We start from the raw sequence: 25,908 nt of genomic DNA, 5'->3' as shown, positions 1-25,908 counted from the left end.
GTGCGGGTTAGCTACTACAAACAGCATAGTGAACGCATTATTGTGGCCAAGATAGACACAAAGCCCATACCTACTACAGTAGTACAAGTTTATATGCCAACTAGCTCTGCAGATGATGAAGAAATTGATGAAATGTATGATGAAATAAAGGAAATTATTCAGATAGTGAAGGGTGACGAAAATTTAATAGTCATGGGTGACTGGAATTCGAGAGTAGGAAAAGGGAGAGAAGGAAACATAGTAGTGAATATGGATTGGGGGTGAGAAATGAAAGAAGAAGCCATCTGGTAGAATTTTGCACAGAGCATAACTTAATCATAGCTAACACTTGGTTCAAGAATCATAAAAGAAGGTTGTATACATGGAAGAATCCCGGAGATACTAAAAGGTATCAGATAGATTATATTATGGTAAGACAGAGATTTAGGAACCAGGTTTTAAATTGTAGGACATTTCCTGGGGCAGATGTGGATTCTGACCACAATCTATTGGTTATGAACTGCAGATTGAAACTGAAGAAACTGCAAAAAGGTGGGAATTTAAGGAGATGGGACCTGGATAAACTGAAAGAACCACAGGTTGTACAGAGTTTCAGGGAGAGCATAAGGGAACAATTGACAGGAATGGGGGAAAGAAATACAGTAGAAGAAGAATGGGTAGCTCTGAGGGATGAAGTAGTGAAGGCAGCAGATGATCAAGTAGGTAAAAAGATGAGGGCTAATAGAAGTCCTTGGGTAACAGAAGAAATATTGAATTTAATTGATGAAAGGAGAAAATATAAAAATGCAGTAAATGAAGCAGGCAAAAAGGAATACAAATGTCTCAAAAATGATATCGACAGGAAGTGCAAAATGGCTAAGCAGGGATGGCTAGAGGACAAATGTAAGGATGTAGAGGCTTATCTCACTAGGAGTAAGATAGATACTGCCTACAGGAAAATTAAAGAGACCTTTGGAGAAAGGAGAACCACTTGCATGAATATCAAGAGCTCAGATGGCAACCCAGTTCTAAGCAAAGAAGGGAAGGCAGAAAGGTGGAAGGAGTATATAGAGGGTTTATACAAGGGCGATGTACTTGAGGACAATATTATGGAAATGGAAGAGGATGTAGATGAAGATGAAATGGGAGATAAGATACTGCGTGAAGAGTCTGACATGGCACTGAAAGACCTGAGTCGAAGCAAGGCCCCGGGAGTAGACAACATTCCATTAGAACTACTGATGGCCTTGGGAGAGCCAGTCATGACAAAACTCTACCATCGGGTGAGCACGATGTATGAGACAGGCGAAATACCCTCAGATTTCAAGAAGAATATAATAATTCCAATCCCAAAGAAAGCAGGTGTTGACAGATGTGAAAATTACCGAACTATCAGTTTAATAAGTCACAGCTTCAAAATACTAACGCGAATTCTTTACAGACGAATGGAAAAACTGGTAGAAGCGGACCTCGGGGAAGATCAGTTTGGATTCCGCAGAAATGTTGGAACACGTGATGCAATACTAAGCTTACGACTTATCTTAGAAGAAAGATTAAGAAAAGGCAAACCTACGTTTCTAGCATTTGTAGACTTGGAGAAAGCTTTTGACAATGTTAACTGGAATACTCTCTTTCAAATTCTGAAGGTGGCAGGGGTAAAATACAGGGAGCGAAAGGCTATTTACAATTTGTACAGAAACCAGATGGCAGTTATAAGAGTCGAGGGGCATGAAAGGGAAGCAGTGGTTGGGAAGGGAGTGAGACAGGGTTGTAGCCTCTCCCCAATGTTATTCAATCGGTATATTGAGCAAGCAGTAAAGGAAACAAAAGAAAAAATTGGAGTAGGTATTAAAATCCATGGAGGAGGATATAAGATGAACATCAACAAAAGCAAAACGAGGATAATGGAATGTAGTCAAATTAAGTCAGGTGATGCTGAGGGAATTAGATTAGGAAATGAGACACCCAAAGTAGTAAAGGAGTTTTGCTATTTAGGGAGTAAAATAACTGATGATGGTCGAAGTAGAGAGGATATAAAATGTAGACTGGCAATGGCAAGGAAAGCATTTCTCAAGAAGAGAAATTTGTTAACATCGAGTATAGATTTAAGTGTCAGGAAGTCGTTTCTGAAAGTATTTGTATGGAGTGTAGCCATGTATGGAAGTGAAACATGGACGATAACCAGTTTGGACAAGAAGAGAATAGAAGCTTTCGAAAGGTGGTGCTACAGAATAATGTTGAAGATAAGGTGGGTAGATCACGTAACTAATGAGGAGGTATTGAATAGGATTGGGGAGAAGAGAAGTTTGTGGCACAACTTGACTAGTAGAAGGGATCGGTTGGTAGGACATGTTCTGAGACATCAAGGGATCACCAATTTAGTATTGGAGGGCACCGTGGAGGGTAAAAATCGTAGAGGGAGACCAAGAGATGAATACACTAAGCAGATTCAGAAGGATGTAGGTTGCAGTAGGTACTGGGAGATGAAGAAGCTTGCACAGGATAGAGTAGCATGGAGAGCTGCATCAAACCAGTCTCAGGACTGAAGACCACAACAACAACAGTGAGTACAGCAATGCCAGTGCCTGAAGTGGACGAGTTTCTTACTTCAATGTTTAAAAATATGGTAAAAATGGCAGTGAAAATTAGTCTTTTTGCTTTTAGGGAAGGATAAGACTACTTTAAAGTGGGGAATACTGAGAAAGAGTGTAAGTACCACAGAGAGAAAAACTGATATTCAGTTACTGTAAGTCACATTGGTGGGTGGTAGAATACACGTAGGACTGGTCTCAAGGCGTAACCAATAACATGAAGATAGTTGAGGAAACATGGATCCACGAGGGAATGCTGAAGTACAGATCAAACAGATGGTCATTTCCATACAGACCAACTCCACTTCTATATCCGACTAAGAGGACAGTGATTCTTCTTCCTTAGGAGTGGCATAACACGAATATAAAAGTATTCAATGAACTAAGTGTGCTGTTTGTCATTATTGCTTTTTTACTACTGCTGCTTCCCTACAGCTAGTTAACGGCCACATTCCAAAAAAAAGGTGAAGCGCACTTGCATATTTTAACACCACCACTCTTCTCTACTTGCTCTGTGCGAAACTGCTCGAAGTCACAATTTATTTTAATAACATTATAGTCGCGATTGTCCCACAAGCTAATTCCTGTGTAGACTGACGTGAATCAGAGTGTGGGAAAATGATGGCTGTGTTTGGAAGTAATTTGGAAATTCACAGGCAATCCAAAGATTTTGCTGTCTGTACCTATTTTGTATGTGCTTTTGAGTTAAGAACTATATGTCCTGCAGAAAATAAGTATTGTATTATGAGCTATGGAGGATTAGATACTGCATCAAATGAGTACTCAATTCCTTACACTAGGTTTGGTGGCATAGGAAAAAACTGAGCTGGGAACACTCAAGGTTACATATTAACCGAGTTTTCATATGATTTAAAATTAAACACATACCAGACACAAAGTACTGATAGTATGAAAGCTGTAGGACATCAAATTCTACATTTCTGGATAACCAAGGACAGCACTGCGAAAATTGTGGAATTAAAATAAGAATTTTATATCTTTGTAATCAAAAACTATGAAATAAGAAGTTTCTAGTTGAGGATTAAGTAAGAATTGAAATGAGTTTGGTAAAATTCTTTTTATTCTACTTATTATGCTGCGGACAATTATTACACTGGGATTTAAAAAACTCATAGCTGCACACAGTTCTGGTGGGTACAGAAACAGGTAGTGCAGTACTTAGCATTTTTTGACTCACTTTTGGGAAGAGTGATTGAATTCCATTCTAACAATGCAGAGTTATCTTTCAGTCAATTCCCTAATCAATTAAGATGAGCACTGGAATGGTTTGTTTGAAAATGGTACCACTGATTTCCTACTCCTCTTACCTTAATGTAAGCTAGTGCTACACCTCAAATGATCTAGTTGTCAACAGAATGTTAAAATCCCAGCTATTCTCTTTTCCTCTTCTGTCCACTTCCACTAATTCTGAAATGTTTGTTTATGATACATCTTTGTACCACTTTTGAAATAGGGAAACATTTCATCTTCGTTTCCTACTGCTGCTAACAGCTTCACAATCCTTTTAACACTTAAAAGACAATGGAGCTGAGAAATTCCTGTCTAGTTTTTTTGGCAGTGACTGGGAGCAGCTCATGTTTTGGCAACAACCAGCTCATATCAAGGCCATGGACATAACAGTAATGTAATGAAGATGTACTGGTTTGAATGATTATCAAAATATGGGAGGTGAATTTTTCTGGTAGTAACCTCCATTTCACCTTGAACAACATAATGGTGTTTAAACACATCTATTTCCAGAAGCTTGGCAAATTTCATTTCCTCTGTTTAGAGTGGAAAAAATGTTGAGCTGTGTGTAGTTTGTGTAAAAACCAAATTTTTCCATACAGTGATTTCTTACCTTGACTCCTCTCATTACATTCCAGCAAGTTCCTTCATTTCACATAAATATTTTCTTTATTAACACTTACTGTCACTGGCCAAAATGAAGACAACTAGGTCTACATTTTCCACAACTACACCACAATATGAGGAAGTACATTCTACAGATTTGTTATTGAGTAAGCATCCTCAATAACGTTATCACCAATAAAGTTCTTGGTACCATTTTTTTTAAACACATCTGCATGAGACTATTCTGTTGCCTTTATGGGAGAACTGCTTTTTGAAAGTAGCACTGAACACAGTCAACAGCAATGATTTGTGTTCTCTGTGAATATGTTATGTGGCATGTGTGCTCTTATGAGAAGTGTCATCATCATACCAGTCTAAGCTGACGAGCACTAAAGTATTTTTAACATGTTCAACATATTGAGACAATTTTTCCATCAGATCCAAGGCAACTTTAATGAGAAATCCACCTTCAATCAAAATGAGTGGTGCCAATATTCAAAGGCATGTCCACTGGAGCAATATGTTCCTCAGAAACTTCACAATTTTTTTCAAAAAATATTTTCCATGACCAAATTTCAACAAAACCTGCAAGGCGAAAAGTTATTTTTTTCCATCCCCTGTTGCTCAGATACAAACACATTTACAGATTGCCAACCGGGAATGGGTTATGGCAGAGGAATCAAGACACAGTTTACTTCACACAAGTGACACTCCTCACAGTTGTTAATCCTGTTCATTCTGACAAGGGAACCTCCCCATCGCACCCCCCTCAGATTTCGTTATAATTTGGCACAGTGGATAGGCCTTGAGAAACTGAACACTGATCAATCGAGAAAACAGGAAGAAGTTTTATGGAACTATGAAAAAATAAGCAAAATATACAAACTAAGTAGTCCATGCATAAGATATGCCACATTATGGATAACATGAGCTAAGGAGCGCCGTGGTTAGCGTAAGCAGCTGCGGAAGGAGAGGTCCTTGGTTCAAGTCTTCCCTCGAATGAAAATTTTACTTTCTTTATTTTCGCAAAGTTGTGATCTGTCCGTTTGTTCATTGACGTCTCTGTTCACTGTAATAAGTTTAGTGTCTGTGTTTTGCGACCGCACCTCAAAACCGTGCGATTAGTAGACGGAAGGACGTGCCTCTCAAATGGGAAAACACGTCTGATACATTCTATACGACACTGGTGACGGCATGTGCGTCACATGACAGGAATATGTTGTAGACCCACCTAACTTGTACACTTTGCGAATGGGTAAAAAGATTCTTCTACCTTGCCCGATTTAGGTTTTCTTGTGGATGTGATAATCACTCCCAAGAAAGTGTCACATAAATTGCAACAAATGTATGCAACAGTTTCACAGTCGCACAGTTTTCCCTGTGCTCTGTCAAAACATGTGTTTTTAACATTTTCAAATTTTTCCGTGTGTAGACCGTCAAATCCTGCATATGTCCAAGCAAATCTGAACATGTCCTGGAATTTTGGAGAGCGAAGTTGATTATGTGTGAGTGCCTGAACTTTGATAATTCACGCACGATCACGTAAACAATACTGCTCTGTGTACCTGTGCAGCTTCGCAAAACCATAGAATCACAGACACTAAACTTATTACAGTGAACAGAGATGTCAATGAACGAACGGACAGATCACAACTTTGCAAAAATAAAGAAAGTAAAATTTTCACTCGAGGGAAGACTTGAACCAAGGACCTCTCCTTCTGCAGCTGCTCACACTAACCACGGGACCACGGCGCTCCTGAGCTCACGCTATACTTAATGTTGCATATCTTACGCATGGACTACTTAGTTTGTATATTTTGCATATTTTTTCATAGTTCCATACAACTTCTTCCTGTTTTCTCGATTGATCTGTGTTCAGTTTTTCAAGGCCTATCCACTGTGCCAACTTATAACTAAATCTGAGGGGGGTGCAATGGGGAGGTTCCCTTGTGAGCAATCTTTCACCCCTATTTTGCTCTGTCATACAAAATGAAACTTTGATAAACTTATGCCTGAAGAGAAAAATCCATAAATAGCTGACATGATACAATCCATTAGTTTTCATGTTACTGCTCAAAACCTATTCTATGATCACACATGACCACAGACCAGACCGAAATTGATCACTTCAACAAGTGATTTACAAACTATTTATACTCTTCATGAATCAGTCATTCTAGCTTTAGTTTCGCACAGGTATGAATTTCATGATCTTACATGAAAGAGATGTGCAGTGGTATGAAAAGAAAAAAAGGAAAAAATACCTTTGTCACAAACATGCAACTACAAAGCATTTTCTGCTATGCTATGCTATGCCCCCCACATTTCCACTTTTGCAGTACACTTACACCTTTTTAAGTTATTTACATGCACAATTTGATGCTGTCTGCCTTTATTCTATCTATTTGCTTTCCTACAATACACACCTAATGAGTAAAATAAGGTGAAATGTATTAGTACTTTTATATAAAATGGAAAAAAAATAGTTTTAAGGTCATATTTCCTATGCTGGCAATGCTAATTTGATAGATCCAGGTATTCATTCCATGCAGAATTTGGTATTCAGGGTGATCGGTTTTTAATACGTCAGAAAAATAAATAAAAATTGAGGCTTCTGTGATCGCTTGGCTTAAGCACACAAAAATTGGTGCAAATAACTAAATCTTAAATTTTATTATACAGCAGAGATGCCGAGTCGCAGACAGGCAGAACACTGTTGCATTCCATCCTGGATTTTCCATTGTTTGAAATCTTCAATTTTCATGTAAATAAAAAGGATTAATACCTTTCCCAACCTTCAATGAATTATTTCAAATCGCTGCCCTTTTTCCTGTTGTTTCTTGACCTAATACGCATTAATTGAAGTACGATATCGCATGCCTTTGTTGTTTAGAAGAATTATGCAATGTTCCTTCGGACATGCAGATCCAAAAGAAGAGGTACTGCAGCAACTACAGCTGGTATGAAATACATGAAATGTATTTGCAGATGCAAATATGAACATCCATCATCTGTATAAGGAAATGATGACAAAGAAAATTTGTGCTGTTCTGGGAGTTGAACCCAGATTTCCTGCTTTACACGAGTGATCACCTTAACTACTTTGCCTATCCGTGCACGACCCACGGCCATATCCATATTTTCATATGCTGTCAATCCCATGTTATAGCTCGTACTCATACATACATTATGTGAGCCCAGCACAGGGGAGGACATTTTAACTAAAAGTCACAGTCTGGTACTGGTGGATAAATACAATATTGCAGTGCCTGTGTTGTTGAAGGAAAGATACGATGTTCTACTGCAATATCTTACTTATCAGCCAATCTCAGGCAGTGACTTTCAATTAAAATGTCCTCCCCTGTATGGGGACTACATAACGTGTGTACGAGTACAGGTTGTCATGCAGGAATGACGACAGATTTGAATCCTGACAATGTAAAAATTTTCCTTGTTGTCATTCCCTTATAAGCTGATGGTTGTTCGTATTCACAACTACGAACACATTTCACTTATTAACTTATCCAAATGGAGCTCCAGGATATGGTGAATTTCTCACATCAAACTGGCCTACTTTGTGATGTGTTTGCACCATAGTCTGAAGTTACGGACAGCAAAGGGCTTGTTACTGAATGTCTTCAGCATCAAAAAACCACACAGTTTTATCAAAAGTTACTGATGCAAAGACTGCAACTTGTCTTGTTTAATGGTATTTTATGTTGCGAAAAGACAGGTACAGCTCTCATAATCCTAGTAAGTTGTGAGCAAAAATGATATGCACAGAAACTGAAAAGCTGAACAATCCAGTTAATAAGGGAAACAATACTTCCTCAGATGATTATCAGCACAAAAACTGTTTTCTTGGACTACTTTCAATGTAAGTATTATCACAATGAGTGAGTGTGTAATAGTTTCCTCCTGGTATTCCTGATTTTTCATATTTGCAGATGAAAGTGTAAAACCACAGATTTGCATTCAGTGACTTATGGTGGAACAAGAAGTGTAGTAAAAAGAAACTATCAGTGATTCAGTTTTCAGACTTATCAACAAGAAAAAAAGGTTAAACTAGAATAATTATATAAAATGTAATAATCAGCCAACATGTGTGTGCAACCAGTTGGCTAACTCGCACTTTCTGTAGAATTACATACATAGTTGCTGAGCTCACAGCCACAAAATATTAAACTATAATAGAACATCCAATGGCAAAAAGAAATATAATTTTCTTTACTTCTGGCAGCATGGATAAGAATACACCAATGAAAAGGCAGAGGTAATTCCAAAAATATAATGTCAATACGTTTCTGATGTCTTACATAAATTATCTTCCTCTTCACTTTTGTACTTATTCAAAAGGAATAAAGATTTTTTGTGTACAATCAATCTTAACTAGCTGTTTCATAGCTAAGGTAATAAGAAGCACACTTTTTATCTGAGGTGTGGAACTGTCCACACTACACAAGAAGACAAAATTTATAAGACACTGTGCATTAGACTTTCTGTAATTCTTCACAAGAATCTTTCATCTTTCCATTAACATCCAAATCTCACTACAAGATGATAATGGAAACTTTTAATGCAAAATAGTAAAAAACTAAATATCAGTTCTTCACTGGGAGACTTGTTTTTAAAGCTTAATTTACAGAGGTTATACATTAGTTGGCTTTTGCTAAAAGCAACATATATGTTCTTAAGGCATTCATCCAATAGAAAACAAACAGAAATGGAATTTTTGATCACAGGCAAAGTAGCATTAATATGAAGCTAGAACTAAGCAGATAGATCAAGCAGGAAGGCAGGGTTGTAGATTTTAAGAATGTCAGATAAGGTATATATACCTGATTAAATTTCTAATATGAATATAATCGAGGGAAACATTCCATGTGGGAAAAATATATCTAAAAACAAAGGTGATGTGACTCACCAAACTAAAGCGCTGGCAGGTTGATAGACACACAAACATACACACAAAATTCAAGCTTTCGCAACCAACGGTTGCTTCATCAGGAAAGAGGGAAGGAGAGGGAAGGACGAAAGGATGTGGGTTTTAAGGGAGAGGGTAAGGAGTCATTCCAAACCCGGGAACGGAAAGACTTACCTTAGGGGGGAAAAAGGACAGGTATACACACACGCACACATCCATCCGCACATACACAGACACAAGCAAGACATTTGTAAAGGCAAAGAGTTTGGGCAGAGATGTCAGTCGAGGTGGAAGTACAGAGAGTGAGAGTGTGCGTGTGTATACCTGTCCTTTTTTCCCCCCTAAGGTAAGTCTTTCCGCTCCCGGGATTGGAATGACTCCTTACCCTCTCCCTTAAAACCCACATCCTTTCGTCTTTCCCTCTCCTTCCCTCTTTCCTGATGAAGCAACCGTTGGTTACAAAAGCTTGAATTTTGTGTGTGTGTGTGTGTGTGTGTGTGTGTGTGTGTGTGTGTGTGTGTGTGTGTCTATAACCTGCCAGCGCTTTCGTTTGGTAAGTCACATCATCTTTGTTTTTTGATTAAATTTCTACAATCACTCAAATGTTTGCACAGTTCAATGAATAAAACATATAGTGAAAATAATGACATTTTACGAGTAATACTAGACGAATTATACAAAAACTCATTTGAGGTTGAAGAACGTAAATGCACTAAGACAGAGGGAGTTTTAATACAAAGGAGTAAAGATAACAAAAAAGTAATACTGGGATAATGCTGTAAATGTTTTACTTCACAAGGAAGGTGGGTTGGTGGGAGGGATATTGAATTATCAGTATTTTCTCCAAAATGCAAAAGATGGTCATGAAAATTATATGTCAATCACACAGAAAAAAAATTATATTAACGAAACAAATGACGAACACACTGGCATTAGAACTGTTTAAGCCCCATGGAGGACATGCAAGTTTTGATTAGAATACAGACTGAAAACAATTGATATAAATTACCAGTTCACCTGGGATTCACAGATTCTGAGAAAGTTTTTGACTCAATTTCAACCAAGTTTGTAACAATAATCCTTGAGAAACAATGCACTGATTCAATATACAGGGTGATTCAAAAAGAATACCACAACTTTAAAAATGTGTATTTAATGAAAGAAACATAATATAACCTTCTGTTATACATCATTACAAAGAGTGTTTAAAAAGGTTTTTTTTCACTCAAAAACAAGTTCAGAGATGTTCAATATGGCCCCCTCCAGACACTCGAGCAATATCAACCCGATACTCCAACTCATTCCACACTCTCTGTAGCATATCAGGCGTAACAGTTTGGATAGCTGCTGTTATTTCTCGTTTCAAATCATCAATGGTGGCTGGGAGAGGTGGCCGAAACACCATATCCTTAACATACCCTCATAAGAAAAAATCGCAGGGGGTAAGATCAGGGCTTCTTGGAGGCCAGTGATGAAGTGCTCTGTCACGGCTGTCTGGCGGCCGATCCATCGCCTCGGGTAGTTGACGTTCAGGTAGTTACGGACAGATAAGTGCCAATGTGGTGGCGCTCCATCCTGCTGAAATATGAATTGTTGTGCTTCTTGTTCGAGCTGAGGGAACAGCCAATTCTCTAACATCTCCAGATACTGTAGTCCAGTTACAGTAGCACCTTCGAAGAAAAAGGGACCAAAAACTTTATTGGCTGAAATGGCACAGAAAACGTTCACCTTAGGCGAGTCACGTTCATACCGAGTTGTTTCCCGCGGATTCTCAGTGCCCCATATACAGACATTGTGACGGTTGACCTTCCCGTTAGTGTGGAAAGTTGCTTCATCACTAAACACAATCTTTGAAACTAAAGATTCATCTGTTTCCATTTGAGCAAGGATAAAATCACAGAAATCAATTCTTTTAATCTTATCAGCTGCAGACAGTGCTTGAACCAATTTCAGACGAAAAGGTTTCATAACTAACCTTTTTCGTAGGACTCTCCATACAGTTGATTGTGGAATTTGCAGCTCTCTGCTAGCTCTGCGAGTCAATTTTCCTGGGCTGCGAACAAATGCTTGCTGGATGCGTGCTACATTTTCATCACTCGTTCTCGGCCGTCCAGAACTTTTCCCTTTGCACAAACACCCATTCTCTGTAAACTGTTTATACCAACGTTTAATACACCACCTATCAGGAGGTTTAACACCATACTTCGTTCGAAATGCACGCTGAACAACTGTCGTCGATTCACTTCTGCCGTACTCAATAACACAAAAAGCTTTCTGTTGAGCGGTCGCCATCTTAGCATCAACTGACGCTGACACCTAGTCTACAGCGCCTCAAGCGAACAAATGTACAACTAAATGAAACTTTATAGCTCCCTTAATTCGCCGACAGATAGTGCTTAGCTCTGCCTTTTGTCGTTGCAGAGTTTTAAATTCCTAAAGTTGTGGTATTCTTTTTGAATCACCCTGTATGTCTGTCCGATTTAAAATATCTACGCCATTGTTACATCTTCCATTAAACTGGGTAAGAACAGTCAGAACTTCAGAACAAAAAATAGCTGCTCCGATGTTACAGCCTGAATTGAACCCTGTAAGGATAGTGGCAAATTCAGAACAGACAGAAGACTCAGCCAAGGAAATTCGACAAGGAAATTCCATTTCACCAAGGTTATTCTCAGCAGCTCTAGAGGAAGTTTTCAAAACCCTAAATTGGTAGAAAGAAGGAATGATTAATGGAAAATCTCATATAAAGATGTGAAACAAATACTAACAAAGAGATAAGAGGGGCTGGCCAGTACTTACCTCAGCTTAGTACAGCCGATAGATAACACAAAACAAAAAACAAAAAAATTTACATTCCTATCTTTCGGAACTTTGTTCCTTCATCAGGGAGGAGAGAAGGGAAAAAGGGAAAGTGGATTTAGTTATTCACAACCCAGGTTATGAAGCAACAGGGAAAGGTTAACAGGGAGGGTAGCAAGGATGGATGCATGGTTGTCAGAGGGAAGCCAAAGTTATTCTACTGTTAAGTACTGTGCCAACTTCAAACCAAAGAGGATGCATACAGAAGTAAAGAGGTATATAGTATAAAGATAAATACAACTATGTAGGATGAAAAGATGTGTGAATGGCTAAAGAGGAGAGGGAAAAAGAAGAAGACTGAAGAGTAAATGGGAGTGGGGTTGGTTAACGTAGGTTCAGTCCAGGGGGACGGCGGGATGAAAGGATGTGTTGGAGTGCAAGTTCCCATCTCCGCAGTTCCGAGGGACTGGTGTTGGGTGGGAGAAGCCAAATGGCACGTACACTGTAGCGGGTTCCTAGGTCCGTAGAATTATGCTGGACGGCATGCTCTGCTACTGGGTATTGGGCATCTCCTAGGCGGACAGTTCGTCTGTGCCCGTTCATGCGCTCAGCCAGTTTAGTTGTTGTCATACCGATGTAAAAGGCTATGCAGTGCTGGCATGTCAGCTGATAAATGACATGTGTTGTTTCACATGTGGCCCTGCCATGAATTGTGTATGTTTTACCAGTAGTGGGGCTGGAGTACGTGGTTGTGGGGGGATGCATGGGGCAGGTTTTGCAGTGGGGTCAGTTACAGGGGTAGGAACCGCTAGTTAGAGAAGGTGGTCTGGGAACATTGTAGGGTTTGACAAGGATGTTACGGAGGTTAGGGGGGCAATGAAAGGCAACTCTGGGTGGTGTGGGGAGAATATTGTCAAGGGATGATCTCATTTCAGGGCTTGACTTGAGAAAGTCATATCCCTGGTGGAGTAATTTGTTGATGTATTCGAGGCCAGGATAATATTGGGTAACAAGGGGGATGCTTCTGTGTGGTCTGGGGGTAGGAACATTGTTGTTGGACAGGGAGGAATAGATTGCTCGGGAGATCGGTTTGTGGACAAGGTCTGCAGGTTAGTTGTGGGAGAGGAAAGCACTGATCAGGTTATTGGTGTAATTGTTGAGGGATTCGTCACTGGAGCAGATACATTTGCCACGAATACCTAGGCTGTAGGGAAGTGAACGTTTGATGTGGAATGGATGGCAGCTATCAAAGTGAAAGTACTGTTGTTTGTTTGTGGGTTTGATGTGGACAGAGGTGTGGATGTGAGCTTCAACAAGATGAAGGTCAACATCCAGGAAGGTGGCTTGGGTTTTGGAGGACTAGGTGAAATTCAGATTCGAAAAGGAGTTGAGGTTATGGAAGAAATTAAGGAGTGTTTCTTCACCATAAGTCCAGACCACAAAGATGTCATCTTTAAACCTATACCAGGCCGGGGGAAGCAGCTGTTGGGTCTTCGGGAAAGCCTCCTCCATGCGGCCCACGAAGAGGTTGGCATAGGACGGAGCCATCCTGGTTCACATGGCCGTTCCCCTGATTTTTTTGTAGGTCTGGCCTTCAAAAGTGAAGTAATTATGGGTGAGGATGAAGTTGGCAAGTGTGATAAGGAACGAGGTTTTTGGAAGATCTTTGGGTGGGCGTTGGGAGAGGTAGTGTTCAAGGGCAGAGAGACCATGGGTATGTGGGATGTTTGTGTAAAGGGATGTAGCATCTATGGTGACAAGAAAGGTTTCAGGTGGGAGGGGGAGTAGGAATGGATTTGAGGCATGAACGGGCACAGACGAACTGTCCGCCTAGGAGATGCTCAATACCCAGTAGCAGAGCATGCCGTCCAGCATAATTCTAGGGACCTAGGAACCTGCTACAGTGTACCCAGTAGCAGAGCATGCCGTCCAGCATAATTCTACGGACCTAGGAACCTGCTACAGTGTACGTGCCATTTGGCTTCTCCCACCCAACACCAGTCCCTCGGAACTGCGGAGATGGGAACTTGCACTCCAACACATCCTTTCATCCCGCCATCCCCCTGGACTGAACCTACGTTAACCAACCTCACTCCCATTTACTCTTCAGTCTTCTTCTTTTTCCCTCTCCTCTTTAGCCATTCACACATCTTTTCATCCTACATAGTTGTGTTTATCTTTATACTATATACCTCTTTACTTCTGTATGCATCCTCTTTGGTTTGAAGTTGGCACAGTACTTAACAGTAGAATATCTTTGGCTTCCCTCTGACAACCATGCCTCCATCCTTGCTACCCTCTCTGTTTACCTTTCCCTGTTGCTTCATAACCTGGGTTGTGAGTAACTAAATCCACTTTCCCTTCTTCCCTTTTTCCCCTCTCTCCTCCCTGATGATGGAACAAAGTTCCAAAAGCTAGGAATGTAAATTTTTTTGTTTTCTGTTTTGTGTTATCTATCGGCTGTACTAAGCTGAGGTAAGTACTGGCCAGCCCCTCCCCCCCCCCCCCTCTCTCTCTCTCTCTCTCTCTCTCTGTTAGTAAAAAGAAAGAATGTGTGTTAATGGAACTCATCAGAACCACATTTACTGTTTGCTTATATTTAGACAACTTGTTACACATGGGGGAAAAAAAAGAGTAAAATCGGACTGTAGTCCTTTTAGTACACAAGGAGTTTCAAAACCATTACATTTTCATAGATGTGAAATGGAAAGTTTACTATCATATATTATCCTTTCTGGTTTACAGTAGCAACACACACACTTAAAGTGAAACCCATTCAAATGGATAAGGAAAATGACAGGTTGCTACTCACCATAAAAATACGTCTGCATGCATAACGGAAATTTCATTGTGCCTGTCTGCAACTCAATGTGTCATCTTTATGATGAGTAGTAATCTATCTGTTTCCTAATATTGTTGGTATTCCAACCTGGAGTTTCAGTTGTTTTAAACATACAAGAGAATAGAGTGGTATGAACAATATACACTTTATGAAGTTAAATTCTTAATTGCATCCTGCTGCACCACAAGAATACGAATATTAAACTGCTCAGATATCTGTTGTGATATGTACACATTAATTATGGCCCTGCATACCACACTTGCCATGTAGTGTGTGTGTGTGTGTGTGTGTGTGTGCGCGCGCGCGCATGCTTGCACGCATGTGGGCACGTGCACACCACAGCAGAAACTTAAGCAGATTATAATATATACTTGTAATCAGAACAGGATGCACATGCGTACCGTACAACACATTTATAAATGAATGTTGTCTGTACTTGGGGTAACTATGTTGTCAAACTTTCTCCATTCAACTTCCAAATGTTGCTGCAGTTTGAAATCAACAGCAATTCTAAAACATCCTTTTTTATATAGTATACCTTAATCACTATAACTTAAACTGTTTATCAGTAAGAACCTACACTAAAAGCTGCAACAGCACAATTCATTAATCTACTGTACAGCACTCTCATTTAAGCAGAGAAGAACAACAGTAGCACATACTCTCAGTCATATAAAACAGGGAAACAGGAAGGGAAAATAAACTGAAAGCACTTAGACAGTCAACGCGCGTCGTGCACTGTGCTGGTATGCATTGATGGAAATCTTACCACGTGAAGGAACTGAGAAGTAGTAACTATTCTGTTTATGAGGAAACCATAAATTTTTACTTTCATATTTATGATATTTATGGCTAAAAAACAGTAACTCCAATTTCATACGTACAGCTTTGGAGATCTGAAAGAAAAGTGCTACTTGATAAAAAATTTTACTTTGTATTCTGATATAATTCAAGACAATTATAAAGAAGCATCTCACGATATTCAGATAATATCCCAAAAATTATAGCTTACATCTTAAATGCTAGATGGAAGTGACAGCAGCAAACACTAGATATGCAACTGTGTCAAAACCTGAGATTTCTAAATCCATAAGAATCCATCATCTAGCAATTCTGTTTCTGTAATAAGTACTAAATAAAACTGATCTTTCTTTCCATCTGCAAGCAGTATGGATAATATACATTATTTTTAATGAAAGGAGTTTACTATACCACTGCCTGAGTAAGTGATCATAATCTACAATTCCTTCCCTAATTTTCAAACAGTGAGACATATCAATCTTATTCAGCTAACTACTTTCCGTTTTGCACATATCCACTAATTTTGCCTTGTGTTCTGTTCAAAGATCTTATATTTTACCACAATGGATAAAATACCACTACTATTTGTCATGCCTCTATCAACTTTTCTAATATTTCCTGCATGATATTGTGAATCAAATCTAAACTTCTTTTCAGTATTATTTACTGTATATATTATTGGGCGCACGCAATAAAAAGCTGCATCATTTTTCTGCAAATATCCAAGGATGACAAGAAGATTAGAACTTCACATCCTCTTGACAATAAGACCATTATGGACTGAGCCCAAGCTCAGATTGGGAAAGGCACACCATTCACACACAAAACATTCTGGTATTTGCCTTTAAGTGATTTGGGGAAACTACGAATAACTTTAACCTGCTACTCACCATACAGTGGAGATGCTGAGTCACAGAGAGGCACAACAAAAGGACTGTTAAACAAAGCTTTCAGCCAAACGGGCCTTCATAAGCACACACACACACACACACACACACACACACACACACAGTCTGGCTGCCAAGGGTCAGTACTCGTTTCTGGATTTTTCCATGGTTTAATAACTTCAATCTATATGACCATCTGAGGATTTGAGTTGTGTCCAATGGAAGTATGAGGGATCTCAAATATACAAACAACCCACAGCAAGTTTGGTCAGTATGGTGGGAGCAGACATTATGTGGACTTCAATTATGTGCGTGTCACCATTGTATATATGAAGCATTGGATCATCATATTGCAACAGAACAACTGCAAAGAGCAGTTCAAATAGTTTTATTTTACTGAATGTGAAAAATCACTTCACACTATTTATTAACTTTTTTAAATGAAAAATACAGGTCCAAATAAATTCAGTGATGACAGTGGTCCTTCAAGATCTTTCATTATGTCTTTTTCAGGCGAAAGAGTTTCAGCATATCATCTTCTGTTGACTGAACAAAACATCTGCAGTTCAGATGAAGAGGGATGGTGTTATTCCTTGCTATTTCTCTCTGTGTATGGGTGGTGGCAATGGACCCAAGTTTTGTCCTACTGATTATTCTTGCAAGGAAGGCCACCTTTCTCAATAGCATCTATGACAGATGTAACAACATTTGACAACTTCAACTATGCATACATGTCACAGTGGCAAACATGCATCTTTTTACTTATCTCTTTTTTGTGAGACTTTTTTGAGTACATATTCACTATAGAAATGAAACAAAATGTTGTTTACTCCTCACACAAATCATATGTTAGGCAGACATCCCCACACTGTTGCTGTGTCTGTATTTGTGTTTTTGCATGGCGTGAAATAGACTTTTGGTTCACAATTAAGCTTATGCACACCAACTTGTAGGCTACTTGTACCATTTTGTTATTAAACACACACTCTTGCTCGCATGCTACTTGAACACATCACACTTTCAAAAACAAGTCACCTCAAAAACAGAGAGATGAAATGTAAAAGTCTGGGTAGTCGACAAAAAAAACAATAAATAAATAAAAAATAAAATAAAAACACGCCAAAGAAAACAGGAGAAAATGTCTAACAAGGGAAAATGTTGAGGTGAGAAACAGGAAAGATCAGTTGCAGCATAAAAGAAAGGGAGAGAATAAAAACTACATGGTTTAATTTCATCACTTTTGTGGATAGGTGTGTACATCTTCCCTGAAGAAACTATCATTCTAATAGTTTTATATTAGTATTTTATGTTACTGTATACAGAAAGTGGTCATAATATTTAAAACATTAACTTCCTCATTCATAATGAAATTATAAGCATTGGGGCATACAACGTGTAACAATGGCATTTTAAAAACTTGGGAGATTGTAGAGGATGAAATATGTGGAACCTACAGCCAGAACTTTGAAATAAAATTTCACAGCCACCACTGGGCTATCTAAGATCCTTGCACTACCTATACAAGAAGTTACTAGGCGAGATTCTCAGGGAACATTTGTGCTGAAATTCTTTGACGTCACATTACGGACCTCACATTTTACCAGGTCATTTGAACAGTGCACGGTAGTAGGACTTTCTGGACAATGCCTTGCCTGAACTTCTGGAGGACGTTCACTTTCAACTACGTCAGGGTAATCTCCCAGACAAGTTCAGGAAGAGAGTAACTGGAAAGGCATGCCCATTCCCTTGAGTTGTGTTCTATGCTGACCTAACCCCTCTTAACATTTTCCTATAAGATTATGTTAAGTCCTTTGTGCACTCAACTCGGAAGGAACAGTGTCTGAGCTTATTGAGCATATCTTTACAGCATTTTATACTATCAGATAAGAGTGCGGAATCTTTCAGAGAATCAGGCAAAACATAGTTCGTCTCTGCGCATCATATAAGAAAGTTCATGTTTGTCACACTGAACATTTACTCTACAATAGTGAGGCCACATGTTCGGTTTACAGTATTTGATTGTACTCTTATGATTACCAAAAGTTTTCCAAACCACACTATTCCAGAGTTTCATTTAGCCTACCAAATGCATAGAAAATGGATAGTGCTGTAGAAATTTCACTTCACATTTCTAGCTACCAGGTCCCATAAATCAAAATGTTCAAAATTTCATCCTCTAATTGCTTACATTTTTAAAATGTCTTTCTGTTAAATCCTGTGTATCTGCAAGTTTAATAAGCCTTACAATGATAAACCAGTTTTTGTAACTCTCTAAATCTGTTCTAAATTGAGTAACCTTTTGAATGAAAGATCTTATACAACAAAGGATAAAAACAGATATAAACTTATACAAAATGTATTTTTTAACTGCAACAACAAGGCCATGTCACATGGAGGAAGAGAGAACTTAATAGTATGTGCTGAATGTTGGAACTGACAGGTAAGGATTGGGCAATTACATTCTAGATCAACAAATCAAATTTTATTTGAAGGGTGAGAAGTATTGTTGCTGTTTTCACGTCAGTCTACATCAATGTTTATTTTTTGTTTTACTATTTTCTCCCTACGAGTCTTCTATCATGGAACAATCTAATAATTTCCCTTTATCACCACACATACCTCTCCTCTCCTGCAAACCAACTTCTCCAAAGAGAATTCTTATGGATTTAAAGCACTAAAATTTTGACAGTTCACTTAGCTCATTGTAGCCTACCCATTAATTTTTCAGGATTCGAAGCTAGTGTCAATTATAAACTAAAATGTAAGCTATAATTAAAGTAGAAACAATATCTACTTGTGAGGCACCAGCAGGCAGACAAAAACAAAATGTGACAAAGATGTGAGGCTTTTGGCATCTGATTTTAGTGTTCCCTCCAACTACCAAAAATGGATCTAATCAAGATTTCAGTAGGGAAGAAGCAACAGGACAAAACAACAGGCAAATCAACAGCAAAATGCCAGCAACTCTCAAGAATTGAAAACCTGAGATGGCATCCCACATTCTTCCAAACTTGTCAGCAACCTCAAATCCCTTCATTACCTTCCTTTTTTCCTTTACCTCTGATACTTCATTGCTGCTCATTGTCTGTCTCTCATTTTCTACATTTTGACTACTTTTATGTGTACTTCTAGTTTCTTTCTGATCTACCACCATCACCATTAAAATGTCAGTTCTAATTTCTCACATTTTCTGTTCTCTTCAATTTCTGGAATTCCTTGGTGGCTTTGATTTCCTACTTAGCCTTTCACACAGTATTGGACTTTGTAGAAATAAATCTACCTGACAATTACAAAGAAAAGTCACACAGGCACTAAATCAAACCTCTGCTTTACCTTACCACATTTTAAAAAAGAACTTTAGTTCCTCATGTGCATATTCATGTCCCCTTTTATTTGTCTGCCTGCTGCTGCTGCTGCTGCTGCTGCTGCTGCTGCTAAGGTTGTTACCACTGATGCCCAGCAAGAACAACATTTTCCTATTTTTACTTCAAAAACCACTTTTTGAAACTTTTTTTTAGTAAGGTGTCCAATAAAACAAATAGTGATCTTTTCTGTATAGAAATGCATACAATTGATTCACAACAGGAACAATTTATAAGTACATGTCATAAATGACTACTGCTCTGAAGCAAACTAATCCAAATTAATAATGATACATATTTAAAAACTGACCTGCTACTGGCACACGAACCCGTGGTGGCCTTGCTGCGAGAGGTCCGGCGTAACACGGGCCCCTCACCTGTGTTGGGGCTTTCTGTCTTCTTACTAGATGTAGAGTTTGCAAATGCAACTGTAAAAAGACACTAATGCTAATAATGGTACCTAAATTACAACACCAAATATTTTACAAAAATGTACATTACACAACTTCAGAAGAAATAATGAATTACTGTTGGTATATTTTGCTATCCTCACCGCAGGTATCACAATCGACTACTCAGTCCAACCTGAAAATGATAAGTAGCACTTATCTTAGTAAAAAGATTCAAATTTGAGAACAAAGCCAATTCTGTAACACTTGTCCCATGTTGAACAAACTAAAGTATTAATGGAGTGTAACAAGTTTCAAAAAATTTGTACAGTAAATTTTCAAAGCAGTGTTTCTGCAGTGCAGTTTGAAGAAGAATGGTTGGAAGGTAGCAACAGAAGAAATAAGTATCTCAGTGCCCAGAAACTCCAGTAACACAGAAGCAACTGTTTATGTTAATTACCACTAAATGAAAGAACTGCCAGGGAAGCAAATTAAACCACAACAGTTGTAACAAAGCAACTGACATGAGTTGTTATCCTATTAACAGAAAGAACTCAATTAAAAAGAAAAACCATTACTTCCATTAATGTTAAGATGGTTCCTCTTAAAACAGCCACACCCAGCAAAATTCCTTCCCACATTCTTAACCATACTGATGCTAATGATCTAATGTGAATTTCTCCACTTTTAAAGACCCACTCTTTACTCTCAAAGACAATGTCATTGTCGTCGTCTTAAGCCTCTTCATCTCCGAGTAACTACTGCAACCTACATCCTTCTGAATCTGCTTAGTGCATTCATCTCTTGGTCTCCCTCTACGATTTTTACCCTCCACATTTTACCCTCCAAACCGAAATTAGTGATACCTTACCTCAGACCATGACCTACAACCCGATCCCTTCTTCTAGTCAAGTTGTGCCACAAATTCCTCTTCTCCCCTATCCCTTTCAGTACCTCCTCATTAGTTACGTCATCTACCCATCTAATCTGCAGCATTATTCTGGATCACCACATTTTGAAAGCTTCTATTCTCCCTATTTATTGTCCCTGTTTCACTTCCGTACATGGCTGCACACCCTGCAAATACTTTCAGAAAAGGCTTCCCGACACTTAAATCTATACTCTATGTTCACAAATTTCTCTTCTTCACAAATGCTTTCCTTGCCATTGCCAGTCTACATTTTATATCCTCTCTACTTCTACCATCATTAGTTATTTTGCTTCCTAAATAGCAAAACTCCTTTACTACTTTAAGTGTCTCATTTCCTAATCTAATTCCCTCAGTATCACCTGATTTAATTTGACTAAATTTCATTATTGATGTTCAACTTATATCCTCCTTTCAAGACACTGTCCATTCCATTCAACTCCTCTTCCAGGTCCTTTGCTGTCTCTTGACAAAATTACAATGTCATCAGCAAACCTCAATGTTTTCATTTCTTCTCCACCAATTTTAATTCGTACTCCGAATTTTTCTTTTGTTTCCTTAACTGCTTGCTCAATATATAGATTGAATAACATCAGGTATAGGCTACAACCCTGTCTCATTCCCTTCCCAATCACTGCTTCTCTTTTATGCCCCCTCAACTCCTGTAACTGCCATCTGGTTCCTCTACCGACTGTAAATAGCCTTTTGCTCCCTATATTTTACCCCTGCCACCTTCAGAATGTGAAAGAGTATTCCAGTCAGCATTGTCAAAAGCTTTCTCTAAGTCTACAAATGCTAGAAATATAGGTTTGCCTTTCCTTAATTTATCTTATAAGTCTTAGGATCGGTATTGCCTCACATGTTCCAACATTTCTACAGAATCCAAACTATCTTCCCCAAGACCAGCTTCTACCAGTTTTTCCATTTGTCTGTCAAGAATTCGTGTTAGTATTTCGCAGTCATGACTTATTAAACTGGTCGTTCAGTAATTTTCACACTTGTCAACACTTGCTTTCATTGGGATTAGAATTATTATTTTCTTCTTGAAGTCTAAGGGTATTTCACCTGTCTCGTACATCTTACTCACCAGATGGTAGAGTTTTGTCAGGGCTGGCTCTACCAAGGCTATCAGTGGTTCTAATGGAATGTTGTCTACTCCCATGCCATTGTTTCGAATTAGTGCTCTGTCAAATTCTTCTCACAGTATCATATCTCCCACTTCATCTTCATCTATGTCCTCTTCCATTTCCATAATATTGCCCTGAAGTACATCGCCCTTGTATAGACCCTCTATATACTCCTTTCACCTTTCTGCTTTCCCTTCTTTGCTTATAACAGGTTTTCCATCTGAGCTCTTGACATTCATACAAGTGGTTCTCTAATTTTCCTGCAGGCAGTATATGTCTTAACCCTAGTGATATATGCTTCTACATCCTTACATTTGTCCTCTAGCCATCCCTGCTTAGCCATTTTGCACCTTCTGTCAATCTCATTTCTAAGACATCTGTATTCCTTTTCACCTGCTTCTTCTTCTTCTTCTTCTTCTGCTTTTACGGCCTCATTGGACCACTTCAGTCAATCATTTCTGGTCCTCTTCTTTGGTATTTTCCCCTTCCGAGTGGCCCAGTATCTCTTCATTCGTTCCGATGCTTTTCGTCGTTCCTCATCTGTAAATACCCTTTTCATTGTATGTCGTTTGTCAATTTTTGGTTTAAATCTTATTTCTGTGTCCCTCAACTTCTTTAAATTTGGCGTTTTGTTCTGCAAATCATCCAGGGTTATTTCCAGTTTTTCCATATCCTCTCTTATTTCCTTAAGCCATCCTCCTTGTTGTTTCAACTTCCAGAGTTTCTCAATAATTTTCCTTGATAATCTGGTTTCTGGTGTCCTCAGAATGTGACCACAAAAAGAGATCCTTTTCTTTCGTATAGTATCAGTGATGGGCTCCAGTTCTCTGTATACCACTTCATTTGGAACTATCCGCCATTGCCCAGCTTTTTGATATTTCTTATTTATGCATGTTCTAGCAATTCTTCTCTCTACTTTTAAAATTTTGTCAATTCTGTTTTTCTGGGTGACTTTAAAAAGAGTTTCACTTCCGTATGTAACCTCTGGTTGAACCACCGTCTTGTAATGTTTTAATTTTGTTTTAATTGATAGACATTTTTTATTGTACGTAGACCACGTTAGTTTTTGAGTTGAGCTTTTATCATTTTATTAGTTCTTGCTCGCCATGCAGGTTTCTCGTCCAATTTGTGTGTTATAATTTCACCCAGGTATTTAAATTGTTTCACTATTTTAATTTCCCTATTATTCACTGTGATGTGATCTATTACAAGTGGATCCGTTACCATTATTTCAGTCTTTTCAAATGATATTTGGAGTCCTAATTTTTGTGCTATATTTTGTAAGCTTGTTATTTGTTTCGTGGCTTCCTGAATATTATTAGCTAGTAATGCTAGGTCATCAGCAAATCCCAAGCAATTTAGCTTTATTTTATCTTTCTTAGTCCCAATTTTAATATTCATAGGATTTTCCTTGTACCATTCTCTCATTACATATTCAAGAGCACAATTGAATAGCAATGGTGATAAACAATCTCCCTGTCTCAACCCTGTTTTAATCGTAAATGGTTCAGATATTTCTCCTCTAAATTTTACTTTGGATTTGGTGTTTGTTAAGGTTAACTGTATCATTTTTATTAATTTAGGATGAAGTCCAAAATTCCTTAATATTTTCATCATTGAAGATCTATGGATGCAATCATACGCCTTTTTGAAATCTACAAAGGTTATGACTAGTTGTTTTTGCCTTCTTTTGTAGACATCCATAACTAACTTCAGGGTGATTATCTGTTCTGGGCAGCTTCTCCAGGATCTAAATCCTCCTTGATATTCTCCCAGTTCCAGTTCTAGTTGATCTTTACAGCGGTTGTATAGTATTCTTGACATGATCTTATACGTACAGTCCAAAAGGGAAATTCCTCTATAGTTGTCTGGATTTGATTTTTCTCCTTTCTTATGTAATGGATGTATTATAGCAGTAGTCCAATTTTCTGGTAATTTCTCTTCATTCCAGATTTTTACTATGCATTTGTGTAATGCTATCTTTACTGGTTCTGCTGCATATTTCCAAAGTTCAGCAAACGTTTGATCTTCTCCACTTGCTTTGTAGTTTTTGAGTTCTTTCAAAGCTCTGTAGACCTCATTAATTGTAGGTGGATTTATATTTTCTGCTGGTGTTTTAATTGGGGTTTCTGTGTTTATCTGAAGAAGTTCTGGGGGATCTTCACAATTTAGTAACTTGTTAAATGTTTCTGCTAGAATTTCTGTATTTTTACTATTGCTGTGGGCTAGGCTATTATCTTTATCTTTTAACATTAATGTTGGAGGATCATATCTTTGTAATTGTCTGCCAAATATTTTGTAATAGTCTCTTGAGTTTGTTTTTTCACTATTTGTTTCTATCATTAGAAGTATATCTTTTTGGTACTGACGTTTAACTCTCCTTATTATTTTTTGTGTTGTCTTCCTTTGTTTTGTGAGTTCCAAATATGATTTTTCTGTTTTTTCATTTTGATGCCTTAACCAGGCTTGGTGTCGATCCAACACTGCTTCATCACATTCATCGTTCCACCACTGGTGTTTTTTCCTTGGATTTATAGGGGCAACTTGTTCAGCTATTTGTTTCAATTTGGGAATTATTTCTTCCAGATCATCTGTTATTTTTATATCCCTGGTTTGTGCTTCATAATCCTCATTTTGTATCAGTTTATGAGGGTCATAGGTTCTCTTCTTCTTCTGGTGGGATTTTTTCTTTGCTAATGGGGTTAATTTAATTTTAATTTTTATCATGTAATGATCTGATCCGGTATCTGTCCCTCTCAGTACTTTCACATTGTAAATTTCCTTGTGGTAATTCTTATCCATGCAGACATGGTCCAGTTGCCATTCTCCTTTTTTCCAGTCTGGATGTTTCCAAGTTTTAAGTTTACTTGGTCTTCTCTTAAAATAAGTCGACTTTGAGATCATGTCATGGTTTCTGCAAAATTCCACTAGTCTTATGCCATTTTTGTTTGTTCTTCTTTGTGCTGTCCATTTCCCTATTATGTCTCTATATCTCTTTTCCCTTCCTAACTGGGCATTGAAGTCTCCAATTAAAATTTTGATGTGATTTTTATTAATGTTATTCGTCGTTTGATCTAAGAGCTCCCAAATTTTTTCTACCTCTTCTCTGTGTTCTTTTTTATTATTTTTATCATTTGTCGGGGCATGGGCATTTATTATTGTGTACATTTTATTTGCAGCTTTTAGAGTTAATGTTGAGAGCCTGGGAGATTGTGCTTTAAATTCTATTATGGACTCTATTATTTTCAGACTCACCACGAATCCTGTTCCAAATTGTGGACACTGTTTCATGACTCTTTTTCCTGGTATTCCCTTATAAATCCTATATCCTTGTGATTCTATCGGCTCCTGATCAGTATTTCTCATTTCTTGGAGTCCGGTTATGAGAATCCCCTTGCGATCCATTTCATCCGTCAGAATTTTGA

The 25,908-nt window shown here is 38.2% G+C and overlaps 1 protein-coding gene across 1 annotated transcript in view; it reads right to left on the bottom strand.

Annotated features, from left to right (window-relative positions):
• Nucleotides 1-25,908, bottom strand: part of LOC126237009 (E3 ubiquitin-protein ligase TRIP12) — a 236,317-nt gene that overhangs the window by 171,588 nt on the left and 38,821 nt on the right. Inside the window, exon 5 of the mRNA XM_049946736.1 lies at nt 20,350-20,467. Coding sequence (XP_049802693.1) covers nt 20,350-20,467 — 118 coding nt within the window. The remainder of the gene's footprint in view (nt 1-20,349; nt 20,468-25,908) is intronic.

The sequence above is a fragment of the Schistocerca nitens genome, chromosome 2 (assembly GCF_023898315.1).
Source record: "Schistocerca nitens isolate TAMUIC-IGC-003100 chromosome 2, iqSchNite1.1, whole genome shotgun sequence".
NCBI classification, from domain to species: domain Eukaryota; kingdom Metazoa; phylum Arthropoda; class Insecta; order Orthoptera; family Acrididae; genus Schistocerca; species Schistocerca nitens.
This window is presented reverse-complemented; position numbering and strand designations above follow the sequence as displayed.